Raw genomic sequence first — 10,999 nt, 5'->3', positions numbered from 1 at the left:
CACCGCCAGTGAGGGGGACAGCGGGGCCCTGGCGCCTCGCGACCATGGCGTAGTTGGGAGGGCCAGCGCATGGCGGCGGATCGGATCGGCTGCACGCCATCTTCCTTCGGGTGCTTCTCCTGGCGGCGTGGCATTGCTTGTTGGCGCAACGTGAAGGGTGGCTTCGGCAAGGGGGGCGTCCGATCTGCGGCGCAAGGATCCTGGAGCGGCGGCTCCGAACATGGCGGTGATTCCGCCCCCTCCACCGGGGATGATGGATCCGGAGGAGGCTCCTTGTGGCGGCGCCTAGGAGCGGTGGATCACGGGATCCCGAACCCAGGTTCATCACAGGAGGTCCTCGTGGCGACGATTTGGCGGCGGAGGTGTGTAGATTTGGGGGATCTTTCGGAAACCCTAGGTTATGGCTCACCGCTACTTTTCGGCTGCCACCTAAAGATCGTGGCGATGGTTGTCAGTTGTTGTGGCCTGGCGCGAGCCGGAGCGGCGAGGCATGGGCGAGTAGTGCTTTCCCGCAGGCGGCGTCGCGGTTGCCTTCTCCTCCACTGTTCCGACCGGCGGCGTGGGAGCCTACTGGTTTTGCTTCAACAATGGAGGTAGACCTAGGGTTCTTCTTGCGCCAAGACGGTGTTCTGCTTGATGTCGGCCCTCTTTGATCTGGTCGTTGATGAGTTCCAGAAGGCTCTGTGGGAGATCTCCTTTGGGTGCTTGACGCCTGTAGATTGCTGGATCGGATGGGATTTGGTCGTGCCCGCCCCTATTTCAGCCTGTGTGGCTTCGAGAGGGCGTGACACGAAGCTTAGTTGTCTGTTGACATTATGGGACATGTCGGTATGTCAATTTCCATGGTGAAGACAGTAGCGGAGAAGATCATGGTGGCTAAGGTTTGAGGCCTAGTAATGGTGGATCGAATCTTCCAGGCGATGACGACTTTGCTTGGTGTTTCGTGACTTGTAGAAATGGCATCGGTAAGTGAGGCCGACAAAACAGGAGGAGTGCAGAAAGTCTTAGCTTTCAAGGTGAAAACCCAAGTACTGCCTTAATTGGATGAGCCTGGCAGTGACCTTGTTGAAGGCATTGTTTTTTAGAGCGTGGATTTTCTTCAGGATGGAAACCTAATACCTATGATCGGGCGGCAACGGCGCTTGTGCACTATTTCTTTCTTGGAGGCTTCGCTTGTGGAGAATTTGGACTTCAGGTGTTGACCTTGTTGAAGGCATTATTTTTTAGAGCGCGGAGTTTCTCCAAGGTGAAAACCTAAGACCTATGATCGGGCGGCGGCGGCGCTTGTGCACTGTTTCTTTTCTGGAGGTGTCGCTTGTGGAGAATTTGGACTTCAGATGTTGTCTTGTGAAGAATTTGGACTTCAGGTGTTGTCTTCATGGTGTTTTGTGCTACTGTTACAAAGAATTGATCACTGTAGCAGGATCGTCCGCTTTTTCTTCTTTTTAGGTCGTGTGCATCTGTAATGTTTTTAGGACATTGCTTTGTCGTAGTGGCTCCGTGATATAAATATATTCTCTTTTGTGTCAAAATAAAATCAATCAGAAAATTTGAGAGGAATTGGAAGAAGCGGCAGGAGGTTTCACCATCAGACAGGCATGCGACAATGTGTATATTCACGTTACTAGCAATCACTTGGTAGTATTCATCATCATTCAGAAGCCTTCAGATTTTAACAAGGACGACAAGCGAATCATGCATTGTAGTACTATAACAGGTAATGAAACAGTGCCCGGCCACGGGAAGAATCTAGGCTGAAACACAAACCTGGCTGCTTCATCTGCCTTCTACAGTAGTATAGCACAGGGCCACGGTTACAAGCAGCTGGTAACAGCGCCTGGATACCACCTTAACATAATTACATCTTGCATGTAACAAGTATACACACCTGATAGTCGTAGCTCTTGCAAGTCTTGTATCCAGCCTTCGCCGATTACACTGCTGGCCTGCGGCAATCAGCACTGAAGAATCACTTCACATTCCTCCTCTTTCTGCTCCATGGGACAATCCTACATCTGCGCAGATAGGATTTTCCGATCCAACAGTTATCAATATACAACTCATCATGCTCAACAAGGCCGAATTTTCTTGCCTTATATACTTCAGTGCGATGGAAGCAACTTCAAGGAAACCTTCCAGGGCTTCTGGGACGGGGGTGGATATAATTGGCGGGTAAATACTGGATAGAATTACTTCAAGAAAGTTGTGTCATCATCATCTTCGTCTGTATCTAACTCAAGCCCCTCGGCAGCTAGAAGTCTACTGATCTCACTCATCTTGTCTTCCTCTTCTCTCTTGCGCATGATGTCCCTCTTCCGTAATACGAGGGTATGTCTTTTTAGAGTTGTGCTGTAGAACTCCATAGAAGCCTTCCTTTCCTTGGCGAGTAATCTCCTTTCCTCCTCTGGGTCAACCTGGATCCAGTGGTTCTAAGTAAACCATAGTACACCATGCAGGATAATTGTCTTATAATTACCTTCGACCTAGAGAGACGCCGCGCCCGAAGCGTCAATTCTCGTTGTTGTTGCTCGGCCCAAGCAGCTACCGCCATGTCTCCACGTTTATCGAAAGCTTTTCGTTTTTTCATCACCCACTCCATCCATGCCTGAGAAGCCTGATTGACGAAAAACATATTTTTTAGCATTCAAGAATACCTCTTTTCTTTTCACCTCAGTGCTCTCAATTTCAAATTATCATAGTGATATAAGAATTTTGAATCCTTCTTTGTGTTCTCCTAGTTACACAATAGACAGTAGAATGTTTAATTATTTCAATATGGTACATGATTCCAGTTACAGACTTTTATTGACATCCATTAGTTATTCCTGAATGCCATTATCACTGGCCCAGTTTAGGAACAATACATTGGATGATAATCCCCGCTCCAAGGGTAAAGGAGTTAGCTCACAAAGATGAAGAAGTGCTAGCTTTAATAAATTCGTTTTTTTTTAGAATCGTCTTAGAAGAAGAAAATGCTCTATGTAATTCACATTATGCGGTTAACACTAGTAGACCTACATGAATTTAAGACAATTAGCAAAAATCAATTAACAAACATGCAACTTCCTGCCAATCATCACAATAAGTAGTTGACCATAGAAATTCAGACCTTCATTGGATTCACAAAATGCTCTTTATCGTATGTCTTTCTCCTTTCGTCATCGATCAACAGCTCATATGCTGCTTGGATTTTGATGAAACGGGCTTCAGCGGTCTCTCCTTCCTCAAGGGTTCCCTTACCATCATAAACTTTGAGACAACAAAATAATCAGATAGAATAAATTAGCTTATTATTTGGTTATGCATGCAAAATAGCATGAATTTTAAAAAACGGTGCCCAGTATATTCTGACGGCAAGAATTTCCTCCATGGTTCATTGTTAGCTGTGGCCTATCACAACTTCTGTTTATGCAGTTTCGTACACATTTCCCAGTCAATAGCTATGAGTTGAGGAATCAGACTGTTGGTCCACCAAAATCTGGAAGTCCTTATATTCAAAAAAAAATTGGAAGTCTATTTATAGTATCAACGTGATCTATACACGGTGTAATTGATGTTTTATGGCTGAATCCACATCATACAACAATATAATTAAATTACTGAGTCAATACTGTAAACTAATAAATAGTCATCAACGTGCACCTATGTGTAAAGCTTACACTATGGCAAACAGAATTCATTCAAAAACAAGCATATGCCCACATCCTACTTTTTTGTGCATAAACCCACATTTTACTTAATAACACGACACTTACTACTCCCTCCGTCCCATAATATAAGAACGTTTTTGACATTAGTGTAGTGTTAAAAACGTTCTTATATTTTGGGACAGAGGGAGTAGTTACCAAGTCTGAATAGTAAGGGCGGATGAATTACTTAGTGATCTAAACACTCTTATATTTCTTTTAGTAGGGAGTAACAAACAACATATTCGTCGGAATCGTGTGAAATTGTAAGTACAGAAATACTGCCTACAAAAGTTAATGTGTGGAACGCAGTTAATAGAACGACCACATTGTGCGGATACATAAAAGGGTAAAGAAGCAAACCATCAGGGTGATAGAACTTGGCCAATCTCCTGTACGCGACCTTTATGGTCTCCTCGTCAGCATCCCTTTCCAGCTCTACAAACCACAACAACACACATTAGCTTCACACAGAAAATTCTAAGACCACTATAGCCATCTCACAAGGACACATTATAGTGCTACTACTATGAGAAACACACAGTTTTGGACCGAACTACAGAACCACCACAGCAGCAAGCTCCTCGAACGACCAAATCTAGCAACAAATTCCCAAATTTTGAATAATCGAAGCCCGGCAGTATTGAAGGATTTGGCAGCTGAACTGATCAGCAACTCATGAAAAAGCAAAAAACAGATATGCTAAATCATAATTGCAAATCCATGCATGCGCTTCTCTCACTAGCATCATAGGCCATAGCTTCGTCGTACCGAGCGTCTCGTACGGGGACTTCTCGGAATCCCAGCTGGCCGCGCGCGTGGCCGCCCTCCTCCGCACGCCCCCGGCCGCCCTCGCGACCTCGTCGAGCACGAAGGCGGACGACGCCTTGGACGGGACGCGGAAGCCCACGCGGAGCCGCGGCGCGAACCCGAGCCGCCTGGCGCCGCCTCGGCCGGCGGCGGCGGAAGAGTAGTAGGTGTGGAGGAGGGCGGAGGTGGCTCGGAGGCTGCTCATCGCCGGCGACCTGGGGCGCAGGGGTTAGGGGAGGGGGACGAGCCGGAGCTCGGAGCGGCGGGCGGTTGTGTGGTGGGAGCTGGAAGGGAGGGAACGCCTCCCGACGGTGACACGTTGATAAATTCTCGTCTCAAAAATTTGTACACTGCCAGTGGAGTATCTTTTTCGTCAGTGACACTTATATGTTGCTAAAACACAAACAATCCATCTTCCAAATCTTCCGAGTCATCTCTCAAGCAAATAATTACAGTACTTTACTTTGCAGAAGATGCTTTTGTAGAGAGGTGCAGCAACATAAGAGTCTTCAATTTCTGATACAGGAAAGAGCAGCAGCATTTCAGCTGGTACTATATTTATTCATTGCCAGTAAATGCTATGTATACAGCCATACAGGTATATTTACAAATTACAGGTGCTGTACAGGGGGGCAGAGCTGATCAGTTCTACCCTACAATGCCCTTCCCTTCTGCATAACTCATAGGCCATGGTTAGCTTTCTTCTATACATACACAAACCAAAACCATATGATCAGACATCCATCCACATCCATCCATCTATCCATCTAGCTGAAGCTTCTTGCGGTGTTCTAAAAGCTTAGGTTATGCAAGTCATTTCTTTTTAGAACCACTGCGAGCGTAGGTGTGCGCTCTTTCCCACTGCGTGATGTCTTCTATCTGGGACGGCGGGGGCGGCAGGATCTCACGCTCTACCATGTCCCAGCCGTCCACAATGCTGTCGGGTGCTCCGCCGTGCTTCGGCGGCTTACCGGTGTACAAGAAACTCGTGTTCGAGTTCAGGAGGAGGTTATCTAGAGAGCTCGGCTGGTTAAAACAGAGATTGTATTAGGCAATGCGATGCACTGAAAGTAGATCCTATGCGAGCAAAAAAGAACTAAGTGGGAGTTTACCATGATAGCTGTGTGCGTGCTGTCCAACATACTGCTGTTAGATGAGATGGCCGAGCTTGCCTTCCATATTGATCTGTTTAGCTGTTGTGCCTGCTTTTCTGATCTGCAAGCAGAATTGTAAGGATCATTTAACCATTTTTTTACTCATGCACCCCCTTAAAACGGCCTTTTATTATTTGCAAAATAGTGCTACAACATCTTTAGTTGTACACTTTCGGCAGTTTTAAGGAAAATAGATAGATACAATTTGCAAATTTGCGCAGATTATGGAAGAGCCAGAATATATGCTTGTCATTCTCTAAGAACAGTATGAATTGCACCTTGAGGCGATATTTGATTCAAGAGCAGCTCGAAGGGTCTTTGAAGATGATAACATATGGAGCATCTTTGCAAATGCGTCAAAAGTAGAAAGATTGGGTGGCACATCCAAGCCCAATGAGTTATAGTAGTAGGCAGTGATGGCAGAAACACTTGTCTTTAGCAAAGATATCCCTCTTTGCAAGTCTTGATGCCTCTCAATGGAGTGAGAAGATGCGGCTGAGAAGTTGAAGCTATTGCTTCTCTTGGAGTCAAAAAGGGATTTCTGATCCGAGTCCACAGAATCAACACCAAAGTTACCCGAACCACTTTCTGTCCATGAATTTTCCTCTCCAACAGAACAATTATTTTGCCTTGGCACAAAAAGTGGGTAAACCTTGCTGGAAAAAAAGAGAACAGTCTCACGTCAATAAAGATTTTAAATATTATTAATGAGACAGAGATATGTCGCCTTTTTCTTGACAGAGTACCTCTGGGATTGTCGTGTGCTCCAGTAGCTACTCCGCTGCCATACACGTGAACAAGAAGCCTAATACAAAACATATATAATATATTAGCCGCACAAAGTTACTGGATAACCAATAGAAAGCTCATGTTGCTACTCATGCTATTAGAAATCTAACCAGGCTGAACTTACAGAATATGTACATACTTTGCATACATACAAATGACACATGAAGGATCGCGCTGACTATGTATAAGGTTCTACGCTCGGTTTATACAAGTTATATATCCACAGAGATATTCACGACAAAATAACTACATTTACAGGACAAGAATGACCGTTGTTATTCATACTACTTAGAAGTTTATATTGTTTGACCGACAGGATTGAATGATTGTATCTTCAGATGTACTAGCATGCTAACTTCAAGAGTAAGCTTATGACAACAGATTAAGAGCACATAGTTGGATCTTACCCCAAAACCGGCTACATGAAGGGCTGGTGCGGATAGGATATGAATTGCAATGCTGAGGACTTGCAACATGTACCTGTCACAAAAAGAAAATTATGTTACCCAACATTCAGAACCAAATGCACACAGTACTAAATGCAAACTGTTCTCAAACAATCTGTCTAGCCCAATAAAATAATATTACAATAACACAAAACATGTTAGTCTTGTTGGTCACAACTCACAAATAGGACTGTTAGACTCCATATGTAACTCCTTGCCCTGATTTTTCACTTGCATAAACTAATGAAAATCAAATGCATTTCTCTATGTTCTACGCTCTGATTTTTTTTAGAAACAAACAATCTTATATAAGGTATTTACATGATTAGACAGAATGAGGAAGGGTGCAATTTACTTACGACCATGAATCATAAAAGAATGGACATTCATTTAATCATTCTGGTAATCAAGAGCATAATATCAGAACAACTAATAAGTGGTAGTTTGAGGAAAGAAGTATAACCCCAAGGAAGCTGATAACTCCTCTGATGGAACTGAATGTGGATCGAGACCACGAGGTAGACGAATACCACATATAACATCGTACGGATCACTGTGACCATCCTTCTTTTCTCCATCTATAATAGCCTACAAATTGAAAATTGTGTATATAAATCTTTGTCTATGCATGGTAATTCAGGTAGCATTAATATCAAATTAATCATTTTTTATGTGAAAAAATTTAGTAGGTGAATATGCAACAATTAAATTATTAACATATAAAGCTGGTGTGTGAAATATGTAGAAGTAAATTAGTTACAGTCACATGCTCTAAATATGAGCAAAGTTGAATGCAACTGAAGTTCTCACTAGGAATCCCAAAATATACATATATAGGAAGAAAACACAAAGCCACTAAAACAGACAAGACCATAATACTTACTCGCCTCATTGGGAACAACCTGCAAAGCTGCTTTACAGCTTTGGACTGACGTTTCAGACGTTCGGAGGTTGTTGCCATCTGCCACGAAAGTGTATTTCAATTCCAGAGAATACCAAAACCGACAGACATAATCGCATAAATGATGGATATTGGATAATAAGTAAGAAATGAAGAGGCATGTTAGGACTTACAAGACCCATCTGTGCTGCTTTCATGGCATTGGTGTGCATCGTTGATGAATCGGTTTGCTTCGTTTTTAGCTGAAGATGGTGGAAAAGATATATTCAGGATCAGTAATTTCTTAGTACTCCCTCAGATCCGTATTACTTGTCGCTCAAACGGAGGTATCTAGCGCTGAAATACGTCTAGATACATCCGCTTGAGCGACAACAAATATGGATCAGACGGAGTAGTGAATTTCACATTTCATCAAAGAGAAACACAGAGAAAGAAACAATTTTACCGTGATAAAAGCCACATTCAATGTACCACTTTTCACCTTGAGATCACTTGATGCCTGCTTGATCTTCATCTTCTCTGCAAACACATTAATTACCACAACTCAGTACCGCAAACTGGCAACTGGTAACAAGATACAATCCGCAAGAGTAAAAGAGATTAACCTAACGCAGTTCGACTCTTCAACTCGCTGAGCCGATCCCTCAGCTCCTTGATGTCGTGAGCTTTGCTCAGTTTCCACATCCTCTGCTCCTCCGCTTTCCTCTGCCAGAAATAGGCGAAACAGGCCAAAGTTATACTCTGTCTGTACAACTTTTCATTCGAAACATATAATATTTCTGTATAGTTCTCCAGCACCAATTGTATCCAATTGTAAAATGATTAAATGTGAGCTACAAATCACTCTAGGTTCAGGCATGTGCCGGGCAATAGATTCCAGACCCGAGGCACAAACACATGGAAATTGCCAGACTGAGAGATGGAAACCCAAACTAGTTAGCACTGAATTGGAGGACTGGCGAGTCGGGCACAGCGAGAGCGACGGACCAACCTTTGCCTCGAGGCGCGCGGCGATGCGGGACTGGAGGGTGTCGCGGAGGTTCCTCCTCAGGCGCAGCGTCGCGTGGTACTCGAACAGCCTGCGCAGACAAAAAAAAATCCGACGCCGGGGCGGGGGGCGGGCGAGGGTCAGGCAGGGGAGAGGGCGAGCTTCGATCGAATCGGGGACGGACGGGCGGCGGGGCGGGGCGGAGGGGCGTACCTCGTGTTGACGCACGCGGCGCAGCAGGAGGGGAGGTTGGATCCCTCGCAGAGCGCGCAGCTGCTGCTGGTGCTGCCGCCGCTGGCCCGCCGGGAGGTCATCATATCGCGGCGATTCGAAGGGCAGCGGTCGCGGATTCCTGGCTGCCCGGTGCGCGGTGGCGGCGAGGCGACGGCGAGGTCGTGGCGGGGGTAAGCCGTTTGCGTGCGTGGGGAAGGGGATGCGGGGTGGAGAGGAGAGGGGGAGAGAGCTAACTTGCGTCGTGGGTGTACAGAGAAAGAGTCGGCGAAGTGGACGAGCCTTTTCCTGTTACAACTATTATTGGGCTGACCCACCGTGGCCCGTGAATGAGTACTTTTCTTGGCCCAACATGACTCGTGAAGTTTTTGCCACTAAAATAACAGATTTTTCGCAAAAAAAAACTAAAATAACAGATTTGCTCCCCTAAAAAAAATAAAAGATTTGCTTTTTGAGTGAGAGGACAATCCCTTTTGCAGGTTGCAAACTCACTTGTAATGAAGTTGGTAAATCACCTAAAAGGCGTTCGTCAACCTTACTTGCTAAAATTAACCGACTCTGTTTCGCTCCGCGCAAGCGACACGAGTGGCGAATCCTACCCTACCCTGCACTGGGAAACCACCTCCTCCTTGCTGCTGTCGGGGCCAAAGCCCGTGTGACAGCAAGGTATCCTGTTTTGTCAACCCCTGGTCGGCTCATGCTGGTGTTGGCGTGTGGGTCGATGAGCAGGAGGCGACGTGTGGCCGCGACGTGGCGTTGTGGGAGTGCTTACTTGGCAATGCTGGTACAGCGGCATCGAGCATGTGCTCCTTTCCCTAGGCACTATAGTACCTTTTCAGACTCTATCTGTCAATGATATAACCTTTCGCACACCAAACATTTTGCTTTACCTGGCTGATCCGTATCTTGGATATTGTTGATCTCAGTATCCCCGCATCATGCTTCTCCTAAACATCGTCTCTAGTCGCCTCCCTCTCTATAGCTATAGCTGATACATGTAGTCCTTCTCTCTCCTATCTTTTATGCATGCGAGAGCTGGACATGAATGGACTTGTGGCGTGATGGTGGGGATGAGAGAGAGAAATGCCAGAGATGTGTGTGTATGAGAGAGATCGATGAGGGAAGTGGGAAACAGTATTCTATTTCACGTGTGGGTTGCTGGAAAACGAACTTTCTCCCACTTATGTTTTTTCTGCTTTTCTTTGTCGACTTACAAGTTATCTTTCAGTCCTTTCTTTCTCTATTCCTTTCATATTTTCTTTACCTTTTTTGTCTTTTTATTTTAAAATTCATGAGAATTTTTTTTTAAATAAGGATATTATTCTTAAAATCCTTGTCCAGGCCCAGGAGCAGGTCGTCATAGGAGCGCAACACCCCTATTGCAGGACATCGACCCGTTCATGGGCCTGGTTAGGAACACGGCACCCTCTCAATCCCAACGAGTCACGTGTTGGGTGTCCGACAGGGACATCTTTTTCTTTCATTTCTTTTTCACATATTAATTTGTGCTTTCTCTATTTTTGAGGATTGCTCTAAAAAACAAAATAAGTTGTGTTTATACTTCTAATTATTAAAGAAGTTCATGAAACAAAAAAATGTTCATGGATTTAAAATTTGTTCATGAATTGGAAAAATTGTTTGCATAATAGAATATTGTCTATGAATTAGAAAATAGTCACGACTTAAAATTTTGTTCGTGAATTCAAAAAAAGTTGTGAATAATAATGTTCAAGAATATAAAGTTTGTTCTTGAATTCAAGAAAAAACACAAATTCAGAAGAAAAAAATTCACAAATATGAAAAACTTTATTGAATCCGGAAAAATATTTGTGGATTCAAAAACAATTCTCAAAATTTAGAAAGTGCACAAATTCAAGACAATTCACGAATTTTAAAAATATCTTTGAATTAATAAAAACACATATATGAAAAAAGTATTTTGAAAAATTGTTCATGAATTAATAAACTCAAAAATCAAGAAAATGAGAAAAGGC

The 10,999-nt window shown here is 44.1% G+C and overlaps 2 protein-coding genes across 3 annotated transcripts; both read right to left on the bottom strand.

Annotated features, from left to right (window-relative positions):
* Positions 1 to 1,599: 1,599 nt before the first annotated feature.
* On the bottom strand, positions 1,600 to 4,821 carry LOC125536182 (uncharacterized J domain-containing protein C4H3.01). Of its 2 annotated transcripts, XR_007294929.1 has the most exons (6): positions 4,458 to 4,821; positions 4,050 to 4,124; positions 3,110 to 3,249; positions 2,477 to 2,614; positions 2,093 to 2,414; positions 1,600 to 2,015 (listed from the first exon to the last, which is right to left on the bottom strand). XR_007294929.1 is itself a non-coding variant. In XM_048699352.1 (5 exons), exons 1-5 carry the CDS (start codon positions 4,699 to 4,701, stop codon positions 2,190 to 2,192), a joined length of 822 nt encoding a protein of 273 aa, XP_048555309.1. In that variant the 5' UTR covers positions 4,702 to 4,821; the 3' UTR covers positions 1,600 to 2,189. The 2 variants fall into 2 exon arrangements, 1 of the variants encoding a protein (XP_048555309.1); XM_048699352.1 differs by having other exon boundaries at positions 1,600 to 2,414.
* Positions 4,822 to 5,013: 192 nt separating this feature from the next.
* LOC125536181 lies at positions 5,014 to 9,261 on the bottom strand. Its single transcript, XM_048699351.1, has 12 exons — positions 8,988 to 9,261; positions 8,778 to 8,865; positions 8,392 to 8,491; positions 8,232 to 8,305; positions 7,960 to 8,028; positions 7,769 to 7,846; positions 7,349 to 7,473; positions 6,847 to 6,919; positions 6,397 to 6,455; positions 5,929 to 6,306; positions 5,609 to 5,711; positions 5,014 to 5,522 (listed from the first exon to the last, which is right to left on the bottom strand). Exons 1-12 carry the CDS (start codon positions 9,089 to 9,091, stop codon positions 5,310 to 5,312), a joined length of 1,464 nt encoding a protein of 487 aa, XP_048555308.1. The 5' UTR covers positions 9,092 to 9,261; the 3' UTR covers positions 5,014 to 5,309.
* Positions 9,262 to 10,999: the final 1,738 nt, after the last annotated feature.

Source organism: Triticum urartu, chromosome 2 (assembly GCF_003073215.2).
Source record: "Triticum urartu cultivar G1812 chromosome 2, Tu2.1, whole genome shotgun sequence".
Classification (NCBI taxonomy): Eukaryota; Viridiplantae; Streptophyta; class Magnoliopsida; order Poales; family Poaceae; genus Triticum; species Triticum urartu.
The sequence above is the reverse complement of the archived record's forward strand: the minus strand, read 5'-3'. Positions and strand labels throughout refer to the sequence as shown.